We start from the raw sequence: 13,847 nt of genomic DNA on the forward strand, positions 1-13,847 counted from the left end.
AGAAACAGGCTGATGTAAAAGGAAGGAAGACTCATGCAACTACAGACTGGTGTCCTCCAACCTAAGCCATTCTATGATTCTATGACTTTACTGAAGAAGCAACCATCCCAATCAATTCTTTGAGGCCTGGCAGGACCCCAGGATTTGTTGCCAATAGTGGATCCTGAAGCAGTCTTTTTTTTTTAATTAACTTCTGGCACTGGGAAGATGCATAGGTTAAATACTCTGTGCCTACTAAGACAACTTGAAGTTCATACATCAGGAGGTACAATATATATCTATAGATATACACTGATATACAACTATAGGAAAAGAATTATGAAAAAACATCAGAGAATAGTTACAGATCTATACTCCCGATAACTCTTTAGTTTGAAAATAAGCCATTTTTTCTTGGCTGGATTTTTTAATACAGGAAGTCAATGAAGCATAGTCTTATAAATAAGCAGATGAACTACTTTTGTCAAGAAGATATAGGAATTGCACTCCATAATACAATCAGTTCTGAGTTACCTGCTTGTACTAGATATACACCAAACATGCTTCAAAAGCTAAAGAAAATCTACTGCATGATATGGAGGCTAACAAAGTAAAAAAACCTAATTCTATGGAAATATAAAATGCATTTTATGGTTTTTGTTTCACATTGTTTTGCTTCCCTACCAACTGAAATTTTTGTATTGTATACGAGAGCTATGCACCTGCAACATTTAAAGTGTTTGGTAGACTAGTGTTAAATGAAATCTGTTTTGACAGCTACTGAAAGTAGATAAATAATTTAAGAGAAATATTGCATAAAAGTTTTACTGAACTGAGAGAAAAAATTCCCAGGACTACCTGCTTTGCTCTGGATAGCGTCAACAGAAGTGGCAACATTGAAATCGCTATTTGTAGAAGGAAGACGTAATGGAAAAAATCAAAAATCTCTATAACTGCCATTCTCTTTGCATTTTGGGAACGTGTAACTTTCAACTATTATTGGATCTTAACCATGTCAAGTACCACTTTCAAATCAGGAGAAATACTTGATAAATAAGACTTGAGAATTGTCTGTTGTCTTTCCTATGGCTTTTTAATTACCTTTACTTCTCTGTTTAAGAAGTTTTCAAAAATGAAGAAAGAAATATGGCACTTGTCATGTAATGGTAGTATTAATCCTTGTTATGGCATCAGGGCGAAGATGACCAGTTCAGTGTGCTCCATCCCATTCTTCAGAATTGAGGAAGCATACTGGCAAACTGGAGGTGATCCAAAGAAGAGACATAGGACTTGTTAAGGAATGATTAAATATATGTCTAATGAAAAACAAACAAAAACAAACAAACAAACAAAACAAAACAAAACAAGCAATTTGTAGGGCCAAAATCTGTAAATATCTAAGTAGAAACAATGTACTGTTACATACCACTTCAATTCAGTAGACAAAATATGCAAAGGACTCAGGGAACCTGATATTAAGTTCATTTTAGAAAAGAGGGGCAAAATGAGGGACAGTTTTTTTTATAGTCAACAGAAATGCCATTATGGCAGCGTAGAAAGAGGTATATAGGTTCACCCCCACTGAATGTTTTTTTTTTTCTAAAGGAGGTATTTTACTTCAAACATAAATTAATGCAAGGGAAATTTACATCCTGTGTTTTGATGAAAATGAGAGTTGTCAAAAATTGTCTCATGTAACTGCAACACTGATACAACTGTGGGATCCTTTAGTACTCCCTTCCGATTCCTTTCTTAAGGCAGGAAAGGCATCTGTTTAAGATTCCAAGAGTAATTTTACCTTGCCCAGGTCTACGTCATTCACAGCTGAAATAGGTTCCCACCTAATATCAAGGTATGCTTTGTGTGCTTCTGTTCTGTGCTCACCTCTAGTTTGTAGATGTTGCTGACATAATTCTTGAAAACATCCGTGGTTCTTCACTGCTGTCACTTTGATCTAATATAAGATCTGTTGAACTCTTAAGTTTGAATGTTTGGAAATCCTCTGTTAAGACTCTAAACAAGCATTCTCAAACTGGCAGAATTAGGTATAAAACGATTCTCACATCTTAAACAGAGTTTCCAGAATTAGCTTCTTCCAGCAGGCTCAGAATGGAGCTGAACGAGGAACGCACTCTGTCTGCAGTTGCAAAAGAACTCTTCCAGAAAAAGTGGAAACTGGATTTACTTTTTAAAAATGAATCAACTAACTTACTGGTAGTAATATTCCTTAATTTAGATACTGATGCATTTTTCTCAAAAAACATGAAGATTTATATACATGTAAGAAACAGCTGACCTCAATAATTTTCTCCATACAGAATTATTTTGGTAGGAATATTCCTGTTGACCTTTGTTAACTGCAGTAAATCTCCTTTTAATTCAAAATAACCTTTTATTTCAAGGTTATGTTATCCTAAATAAGGATAACAGTTTTAAAAGGTCAAAAGTAACTAAATATTTGGAGATAATAAAAAGATTTAAGTTGGCCTGACCTTTTTTTATTTATTTACCTATTCAATTTTTGGATTGTGATGTGTAACGATGTTTATATCTGAGTCAGTTGCAAAGAGAAGAAGTAAAAGAAATCTTCAAAATTCTTATAAGAGATAAGAAGGTTTTCATGTATTTGTGTATACTGAGATGTACCTTACATTTTGCTGTCAACAAGAAATTGAGAGTTGTTTTTAGATAGAACAACTTTTACGACAGGGAAGTTATATCAATTCCAGAATGACTTTGGAGGAATCGAGATGCATCTGCTACAATTGTTGTGATATAATTATGAGAAGATCCCTATTAAGCTAGCCTTAGTATTTATTAATTGAAGTTTTACTTAAAAAAATTTTAGAGAAAGGAAAGACCTATGCATAATGCAGCAGTTTCTGAATTATGACTTACAGTAGTCACAGGAATGGCAGCAAAATCCTCCAGCAGTGGATTGATGGACCATCATCAAAGCATTTTGAAAAGTATAAAAGAATGGGTAAATAAATGAAAAGTCCTGTCAAGAAGAGAAATAATAATTTGCATTTGTGGAAGCCCAGAAACTAAATATTTATTAGTGCTTGCAGAGAGGAACAGTGGTGTAAACTGATATTTGCCTCTGAAAATGTCATGCAACCTGACTTTATATCTTCTTGCACATCTTATTTGTATGTTTTAAGATGGTCTTAGGAAAGGGATTTTCACTCCCTGCAAAAAGACAGCATCCATTTGTTGTCACTGGAACTGCAATGCAGATAGGCATGGTAATAAATATTATCAGAATTTGTAAATTGAAGAAATTATAGCAATACAAATAAAATATGAGAAAGTTATAGGAGGGCTGTTGTTGCCCTCCTTGGCCTATAGCTGGACACAATTGAGGACCTGAGAGTTGTTCTTGCTGGGAGGAGCAGATTTATGGCTCCTGGGCACAGATATTTTATTTAATAGAAAGTGTTAAGTGTTGTTTCTCCAAGCGCTAAGAACAGTAAGTCACATCCCTGCATACAACTCAAGCTTACCTGCCAGCAAATCCTCAGCAGAGAGTGACTCTACCAGCTCTACTGAATTACCCCAGTGGCTTCTATGGTCTCAGGGGAGCAGGAAAGATAGTTAGGAAAGAAATATTTGTAAAAGAACCTACAAATCCAATTTGTCACCTTGAGTACTGGGCAGCTTGGCAGAAAGGGAAGGAAGAATATTTTTCCTCAGTTTTCAGAGCTGATATCACAAAGTGCACATCTCTGGAGGAGTCTGCAGCTCAGGAGACTCTAGGTGGTAACAAAGGTCTTCCTTCGTCTAACCCGCTTTTCTTCCAAATCTTGGCCTTTTGCCCTCCCTTCAAAGAAAAACATATGTTCTGCTGCTGAGAGTCCTTTATTAAGTCTTTGTAACGCTTGTCCCACTGCTTCCATGCACATACTCAGACACATTTCATTACCCAGTCCCTAGATGTATAATTGGGGCAACATTCTCTGAGGAAATAATACAACGTAAGTTTCTACTGAACAGATCTCTGAGTGCAGAGAAGGAAGACTTAGTCACAGTTTTTTGGAACACTCCACAAAGAAAGAGAATTTTGCCTTTTCCTTTCATTGACAGTTTGCATTTGTTTGCAGGGTATTGTAGTTATTGTTGTGGCTTTTTTCATTTGGTTTACTTCATAGTTTTGAATTTTAGCTTTAATGAAACTGCATTTTGAGAGCCAAAAATTTCCTTAATATTTTTATTATTATAATCCCCCAATCCAAACAGTTTTATTTATGAAGTGCTGTCACACTAAAATAAAAGTCATTAGGTAAAGTGATTTTATAAATAATGCTGCTAAGGGTTTTTTCTATTTTCACAATACGAGGGCTTATAAATAGCTCTTATGCTATCAACTTTCAATCACACTAATACAGAATGTCTTATTACTCTTTTGTGGAGTTATTTGTAGAAGAGGCAGATGGGGAATTAGAAAGTAAATTTGTTTTGAAGATAGTACAGTGTGGTTATCACTGTGACTCTTTCATCAGACTTCAGTGCTTTGTGGTAGTAAGAATTACAGTGGTTATATCTAACGTGTTTTACTTTTTCTTTCGGTCTTTCTTTGCTACCATCCACTTTTAAGGATAGGCCTGGGTTCATATTTGTGGCATGTGAAGTAAAATAAGTAATACTAATCAATGTCCTTCAGTATACAAAATGTATTAGCACTCCTTTTTCCTTTGTTTAAATGGTACATCTTGTTATGTTTTACAAAATTCAATTAAGAAAAAAAAGTGGCAAGATGAAAAAAAATTGGAATTCATGTGTTGGTATTCTGGCAAATATCTATTCAAGCTGGACAGGCTTGAAAAGTAGGCTCATGAGATCTTAATGAGGTTTAACAAGCCCAAGTGCAAGGTGTTGCACCTGGGTTGGGGCAATCACAAATATGTGTACAGACTGGGAGAAGAACTCCATGAGAGCAGCCCTACAATTCATTGATGAAGGGAGATTAATTTCACTACAACAAGAAAATGATTAAAGCAGAAACTACCGTGCAATCATCCTGGACAACCTAAAGATCCTTTACTCCCGTGGTGTTCAGATACATGTGGGAAACCTCCAATCTTGCAACCTGCTTCACATCACTGTTCTACAGAGCCCACTTGTGGCTTGTAAACCTTTTGCAAAACACAGAGACAGTTTGTTGTTGTTTTTGACTGACTTGAAATACCTGTAATTTTTTTTAAGCTGTATAACTAGTATAAATAATACTGTCTTAAAAGTTAATCTCAACCTAAAATGTAACACATTTTCACTTTAAATAACTTTGTAGAGGGACATATACAAAGAATTACAAAATTATTCACAAATGCAATTTCAAGTCATTATTTCTTCCAAAAATATATTTTTTAAAAGACTGAAAGTTTCTTTCAAAAATTTTACCAGTAAATTTCTAATTAGTATTTCTAATTATAATTTCTAGTTAGAAATTTAATGAAGAAAACTTCTACCTCCAGAAGAGTAAAAATTGACGTCAGAATTTTTATACTGAAGGAAAGATCACTTATTTAAGTCAAAGATGTAAGGCTCAGTAGATTGAGTTCCTCTCAGTTTTCCTTGGCAATTTGCTTAACCTTCATAACATTTCCTGCCTTCAGCTACAGAAATGCAGTAATATCTTCATTTCTGATAGCGCCATGATTATTATTATATGGTAAAAATGTGTTGGAGGTTGGAGGCAGGAGTCATCGTAACTATTTCATGAAATTAGTTTTTTTCTTTTCTAGCTCACATAATGGAAAAATAAATGTAACGATCCTAAACTTGTGCTTCTTATGAGTATTGTTGATATTCAGATGGGTACTGATGATGCATGCTCTCTTGTCGAAGTGTATTCATAGTCATCACTGTAAACATTTTTAGACAACTTAAAATTTTCTGATTGCAAATTTATAAAATTTAAACACTCCGAAAAACTAATCCAAATTCAAGTCTAAAAGCATTTTCTCCTCAGAGTCTATATGAGAGAAAATCTGGCATTCACATTTTACAGTGGATGGAGTGGCCACTGTGGTTGTTCAGAACCTTCTCCTTACCTTCTCTTGGGCTCAGAAGCTTTATGTTTTGCATTTCTATTCCATGAGGCATGAAGTATCCACGTGTAAGGACAGGTATTTGGTCCAGAGTCTGTTCTCCTATGCTGGAAAAAAAACCCAACCTTTACCACATCAGCTAGTTGTTTGCTCATTTATTAAAAGCTGATTTTCTATTCTATGTTCAAATTCTCCCATGACTCAAAAAAGAGAAAATACATGAAAAAAAAAAAAAGTCTTTAAATCAGTCAGTGTCTAAAATCATTAGACTACTACAAAATTGAACTGATCTTCTCTGTTAATCTTGAGTGTATCTCAGTTAATTTGTCAGTGCATTGCAAGAATCAAGTAAGTGTTGCAGTCAGCTGAGCTACCAGTTAACATACGATATGTTTCATAGTGTATATGAACCCAAGCCCAGCTATGGACAAAAATAAGTATACTTTTATGCTAGTTGCTTACCAAATATTTGATTGGAAGACATTCTAGGTGAGCTACCCTAACACAGTATTGCATTTGCTATTTTGAATTCAAAGAAGCTATGACTTCACCAAATAAAAAACACTCAAAAAGATCTATTTCCTCACAAATCACTTTTTCGTATCACCATTGTTTTGCTCTAAAAACATCCCCAAATCATTAAGTAACTGGGAAGTAGACAGCATGTGTTTCTTCTCTTTCTATTTTCATCAGCAATTGAGAGCCTGGCCAATATAAAACCTGCTTAAATCCTTTTCTGGTACACCTTACATATGGATATGTAGTTTAGCACAGAGGAAGGTCTGTTACAACCTGCACATACAGCATTTACAGTAAAAACTAACTATAATTATCCTTGCAAAAAATGTTAATTTAAAAAAGAAGTAAAGGTGATCTTCTTGTTTAGCAAAGTCTGGGTTTTCAGATAAGGAATCGTATTTGGTCTCCATATGACTGTTATGTGTGCCAAATTTAAAATGCCAAAGATGTCTAATTCATGCTGCAGAACAGTGATAGTATACGGTCATTATGCCAGTTAAATGGAAGCCATTTAAAGGGAAGATAAAACAGAGAGTGGAATGGCATATGAAGATCGATGGAAGAATAACATCCCATATTTTCCTATATGATGGGAACTGCACGGTTCATTTTAAACTTAGTAAACAGAAGCTGCAACTATTTACCTTATTTTCCATATCAATCATTGAAAAAGCTTATAGGCCTAATATTCTGATTTTCTTACTGATGAAGCTGCAGCTGCAGAAATAATAAAATGTACTGGAAATCTGCAGTGCATCTTAAAAAGCTTACTGAGATCCTCACCTGTGAGCTATTCTTTGAAGCAGCATCAGATCTCGTTCAGTGATTATCTGCTGTCCTTGCAGCAGAATCCTGAGAGATGACCATGGAGAAGTGCTCAAGGAGGGCTAGACGTTTTGGAAACAAACAGAAAACCTTTTTCTGGATGTTTTGTGGAGCGTAGACCTCTTCTCCCTTGAAGACCTATGTGTAGCTATAGCAATGAACTGGGATGAGGCCAGGCTCTTCTCAGTGGTGTATAGTGATAGAACAAGGAGCAACAGCCTAAACCTTGACCATAGGAAGTTCCATAAAAAAGCACAGAAGGACTTCTTTATGGTGAGGGTGACAGAGCACTGGAACAGGCTGCCCAGAGAGGTCATGGAGATATTTAAGACCCATCAGGACACCTACCTGTGTGACCTGTTGTAGGGTATCTGTTTTATCGAGGGTTTGGACTCAGTGATCTCTTGAGGTCCCTTCCAACACCTGCGATTCTGTGATAAATTTGCCATCACAGAAATGTCTTCTCACTGTGCAGAATATTTTCCAAATGGATTTTGGCTAATTAAATAGACACTGAGAAAAAGAAATTGTAGTTCTAGGTGAAGAAAGGAGACTTGAACATTATTTATATGGACCAAACAACACCTTTCCCAGATGGCAAAAGTGCCGCAGGGTGCCCCATATTTGCACACCTCAGCATGAGGCAAGAAGAGCTGGCCACCACACTGTGCGTATTTTTTTCCACTGAAACTGTGCTTTTCACTTGATTCTTGTTGTGTCTGGGCTAGTCTGACATTGTGCAGGAATTTGCAAGGCAATCAGCAATCTCTGTCATTGCCCCTGCCCTGATCTTTCTTGCAGATTTCCCTGCTGTTGCCAGATGGTTTTAAGCTTTCCTCTTCCATCTGGCAGTACCCACCTAAGCCATTTCTCACCTCCAATGAAGAGGATCTGCCAGCCCACCAGCAGACTGAAGAGCAAAGAAAATCAAAAGGCAACCAAACTACAGAAGTAACAAATAACAGTTTGAAAGTGCATGAAAAGGGGAAATCATTTTGTAGGTTATCTGTTTACTGACTTGAGTTGCTTCCTAAACCAAGCAGATCTCATATAAAAAAAGCATTTTTATGGAGTTGGCACACAACTCATGTGTGCCATTATGGAGTGAATGGATTAAACTGTTTACACTCAAGCACAGAAAACACTCCAGAAACTGATATCAATGTCAGAAACCTTATTAGGTTTCAGAAGAGGTAGGAAAGCTTCTGCCTAATCACAAGATAGGAGGTCTTCAGGCTTTGAGAATGTCATCTGAAGGGCATTTATATTGTTTTCTATAAAAGGAAAGGGCAAATTTCCAGTACATATATAATCACTGGTAGCATTTATGTTGTCATCCTCTCTAAAGCGGTAACAAAGTGCATAAATGGTGGATGATTAGGGAGGTCAGTGAAGTGCGCCATTCAGCTGTAATTGTAGAGTTTTTAAAAATTCTTTTGACATCAGAAAATATCATATGTTTTTTTAACCCAGCTTTTTGCTATGATTAGTTAATTCATGCAAAATCAGTGAAGAAACAGAATGGCAAATTAAAAGCAGTACACCAGGAATGTCATTCTGCAGCAGCGACAAGTAATCAGCAAAGTCGGTGCACTGTAAAATTACTCCTACCTGCTGACACTTAGCTCCAAATGCACAAATACTCCACAACATTTGGTTTAATATGTTCCCACCTTGTGGTTCTGGAAAGTGCTTTTGGAGAAGTGCCGTCCCATGTACAATTTGGCTGATGCTGCAGTCAGTATTCTCCCTTTTCCTGATTCCTCCAGAGCACTTCACAAGACTTACTTATCTCACGTGGATTATTTGATACACTGTATTATTTAATTAGCATATTTTTAAAATTATCATAGGCTTATAAAATCTGGCAATCTTCCTATTAAGGAAATTGAGTGGGACTGTTCTCTCTACTACAATTTCATAACAAGTTGTGTTTTCCATTTCATCATTTTTCTGACTGGGACTTTCAGTTTTGAGTAATGAACTGGGACTTTCCAATTTTGAAGCAAATTTGCATCAGAGAGTAGCCACGTAGTGAAAATAAAAAGGTTATCCATTGCTGATCCAACAGGAGTTTGGACTAATTCAAATTACTTGGAGCTGGTTAAAAATGGTTGGACGCTGCAGATTGTTAATGATGACGTGAAAGTGGGCTTTCCCCTCTGTGCAAATAAATTGTTCAGGGAGAAATAGATAGTTCTATTGGTCCCCAGACAAACATTTGTAGTATCTTAAATGTTGTAATGCTTCTTCATGTTTTCAGCTATTTGAGTTCTTTGGTCATTGGTTGTTCGCTAGCCATCAGCAGCTGTTTAGGATAGAAGCATGAACTCAGAGAGAGTTACTATTGCCGCCCTCATTTCTATTTGATTTTGTGCAACCTTTTTTGAAAGAACTTTACTCTCCAGCTCAGGGTATCTACATAAGTCCAGGATAAAAATAGATTTTAAATGTTGTTGTGCTGCCTGCTGCAAGATTTGCAAGGGAGGTTGTGAATCTTGCCACCATGCAGCACATAACACGAGCTTGTTTGCTGAGTTTTCCTCCCATGTCTATTCCCTTACTTGTAAGATTTTTTTAGCTATATGAGGTCAGGGACAATGTCTCCTATCTAAAATGTCTAATGAAGAAAAGAGAGCTGGGCATTAATGCTGTCACCTCTGAGGTCAATAGAAAAATTCACACTAGCAGCAAGAATGAGCTGTAGAATAAACTCAGATCTTTCTAAAGTCCTTCCACACACAATTCTGCATTTCAGTTGGTAAAAATGTGTTTTTTCCTTAGCTTATGTTATAATCATTACTGTACTGTGAGACACTTTATATGTGTTGTTCGTCACAAAGGGAAACTGCAGAGCCTACAGGGAGACCCAGGTACAGAAAGCTGCATCTGCATTGATCTCACTTGAGCTGGAGATCAGATCCAGTGTTTCAAAGCAGGAACCAAAAATAGCTGTCAGGATTTCAGCCTGTTCTGAAAGCAACACAGAAGCACACAGCTCTGAATAACCAAAAGGAGCATTCTCTGGTACCTAATGAAAACAGTATCTCTTAAAATCACATGTAAGAAGTGCTTTGTATTCCTATAGCATGCACACCATTAAGAAGCAGTTTCACTCTAACCTAGTCCATATCCTAATTATAGGCAGCATAGGAGCTGTACCTGTCCCCTCTGTGTTGAATGTTATTTTTTTTCTTGATACAAAAAAGATGAGTTCTTGCAGGATTCTCTGAGCGTTAATTATAACTTCTCCCTCATACAAACACTCCTGGCAGTCTGCAGATCCTTTTGATTCTGCTCATTTATACAATCTCCTTTCCAAAATTAATGGAAATCTACAAAACTTCTAGCCATATTAAATTTTGCACGGACACTCACTTGCTCCACATTTTTGATGATTTATACTATCTACTGAGCTGCTGCTGTGGTTTCCATAATAGATGGTCTTTGATTTTGCTCATGGTTATCACTGAATAAACATCTGAAACACAGCAGTATTTCATACACTGTTTATCAGCTACTTGCCAGTGACACAAGAAGTGCAGGTGAAAGGAAGGATGACTTCAAGTACATTTATTTTCATGGCTGCGTGTTCAAGCTGTTCACTTTGTAAAAAAATAGGTGCCCTAATGCTGATAAATGTGACTGACACAGTTAAAGACAGAGTGACTTCGGATGTTTTCTCTCTGGTTTGCAGTAGAGGTGACCTCATCTGGTCAATTATCATGCAGCTGTTTTCTCAGAGTCTTTACTTTTTTACTCCATTCCTTTGCAGGTTGATGGAACAGACATCACAAGTTTTTATTTCATGTTACCCATTGAATATTCTACACATCCTCAAGCTACTGAGTGTAGATTAACTGCCTCTGAGGTATGAATACAGATAAAACCTATATCCAAATATCTCACCCTTTATTTTTGTAGCCGGACCCTGCAGGCAGAGACATCTCCATCCGACCTATCTTGGAGCACTGCGAGAACACTCACATGACAATTTGGCTTGGGATTGTCTACGCATATAAGGGGCTCCTGATGGTAAGCACAGTTTACTCTGTAAAAGCTGCTTTCAAGCTACTTTCTGATAGGCTTGAACTGAATTCTATTTGTTTTACTGATGGCTGGGAGTGAGTTAAAGCTTTTTTTTAATACATCTTTCATAAAGTTTGTTAAGTGGTTATATGTGGGTATGAGAATACATAAATGTATCAAATAAATAGAACACTAATAGTAACTAAAGCTGAAAACTAGAGATATTCTGCCAACCAAGAAATTTAGTAGTGAAAAGATAGGTCTATTAACTAGACAACTTTATTTCAGACCACCGAGGTTCTCTGAAAGGGTGGGGCTACCTTATTCTAAACACTTGACTCCACATTGGAAATGCCCATCAAGAAGAGATGTTGAATGGGGCTCTGAGCACCCTTTAGGTATCCCTGTTCATTGCAGGGGGGTTGGACTAGATGACCTTTTTAAGGATCCCTTACAACTCAAATGATTCTATGATCCTATGATTCAATGCAAGATGAGTTTGGAGCCTGAATCAAAATCATCCCTTTTTTCACAATGGCTCATCTACATAAAATATTTTGTTAATAGAATGAAATTCAGGAAGCAACAATATGAAACCTTGATAGTTTAGATAAAAAAAAAAGAAAAAATGACCATTGGTGATTAAAAGATTCTCATACCCTAAGCCTCAAGGTTCTAAAAATATGATTTTTGACAGCACTGACCAGATGAACACCTATCTTGAGCTAAGCCCCATCTGGATTCTAAAACCAGATAAACATTTGCTTACACTGCCTGAAGGGTTCAATCTGTTCTGTGCATTTGTAGCATGCCTGTTCAGAGGGACACCCGTCAAAGACTGGGTCAGTTGCTCCCATTCAGCGTGGCATGTGCTGCTGCTGTGGGGAAGCAGGGCATGGTGAGATGCTGGTGCCCGGAGAATGTCTTCTGCTGTACAGAGAATGGCTGCTACCAGGCTGCAGAGTCCTGCTTGTTTTCACTCTGCTTTTAACAGGCTAGAAGATCTTTAGGTATGCAGTACAAACCTCAATAGGAAGGGATGAGAGCTTTTTTAATTTATTCTATACACTCAGCTGCTTTGTGGTGCAGAGAAGGGAGTTGCACTGAGTCTCTCCACCTCCTGGCTGTCATCTCTGACCACAAGAAATCCTTCCCACTTCCCAATAGACACTTATTTTCAGAAGAATGTTCAAGAAGGCTATGAGACCAAAAGAGAGAACATACCTGATCACACCTTGGGGATCAGGATTTAGGAGAGATTCTGCATCTTAGCGTTTTTTACTGAGTAGCTCAAGTGGTTCTGGATTCATTGACGTGTAGCACATGTCTAGGCATTTCAGTTCTGAGGGCAAGCACTGGGAATGCAGTCTGACAGTAAAACAGCTAGCAAATATGTGACCTTTAGTACAGTTGTTGACAAGGCATTTGACTTTATTGTCTCTTTCCTAGCATATTTTCTTGTTTGTTGTTCTGATATATTTATCAGTAAATTCCTACTCTGCAGTTATGAGTGTTTTTTTCCTTTGAATACAAGAATTTTTCTAGACAATACGTTAAAAGGAATTACAGGTTTACTGTATTCTTATTACTTTCCAATCTCATTGCATAGAGATTTTGAACAGTTCATTTCACGTTCTCCCATGTAGAAGCTGTCACTGTTCACCATATAAAGGCTTAAGACATTTTTCTCTGTTATTCTGTTCAAAAAGTAACATGAAAGTATGTTTGGTTCATTTAGTGTGATGCAAATAAATTAAATTCAAATCTTTAAAAAAAAGATACTGAAGGATTTTAAAAAATTATTTGCTTTGCAAAAATAACTTCTATAATATTTTCAAAAAAAAATCTGCAATTTGTTAGTAAGAAGACAGGAAAAATAACATTAAATATTTTTTTAAAAAATTCCCAGGTAATGGTAATGTTTGAATTGTTTCCTTTTTATTTATGTTGTTCTGGACAGCAGTTGAACTACTTTGGCTCTCATTAAGTCATTGCCGTAGATTGGTTTGTTGTCATGTATGTCGTACTGCTTTCTACAAGATGTGTGACTCAGTTTGTTTAAGTTTGCAAATGCCATTTGGCATTACTCATCATAATTATTTCAGGCACACAGTGTTTCATAACCATCAGTAAAATATATACTTTTATTACTCCAGTGCCCCCTTATTACACAAATTTCTATATATGAAAGAGAGTTTTGAATCAGTCAAATAATTGCTGCAGTGTCCTACTCTCCTGGAGCACATACACCTGTGTGATATGAGGACAACAGGACTGATGTTTTTAATCTCATCACCAAACTTGTTTCAGATTTCTGCCCCCCAGGCACAGTTTGTCTTTCAAACAACAAAAAAAATCCTGGAATCTCTTGTGTCACTGTATCATTTTATACTGGTTTATCTAATGAGAAACTCTGCAGTTTGTAACAGTTATTATCATTTTTAT

At 36.5% G+C, this 13,847-nt stretch overlaps 1 protein-coding gene across 1 annotated transcript in view; it reads left to right on the forward strand.

Annotated features, from left to right (window-relative positions):
* The window catches only part of GABBR2 (gamma-aminobutyric acid type B receptor subunit 2), a 444,892-nt gene that overhangs the window by 396,289 nt on the left and 34,756 nt on the right, over positions 1 to 13,847 (forward strand). Inside the window, exon 14 of the mRNA XM_085220593.1 lies at positions 11,298 to 11,408. Within this exon, the coding sequence (XP_085076719.1) occupies positions 11,298 to 11,408 (111 nt within the window). The remainder of the gene's footprint in view (positions 1 to 11,297; positions 11,409 to 13,847) is intronic.

This window comes from Meleagris gallopavo, chromosome 3 (genome assembly GCF_905368555.1).
Source record: "Meleagris gallopavo chromosome 3, MGAL_WU_HG_1.1, whole genome shotgun sequence".
Lineage (NCBI taxonomy): Eukaryota > Metazoa > Chordata > Aves > Galliformes > Phasianidae > Meleagris > Meleagris gallopavo.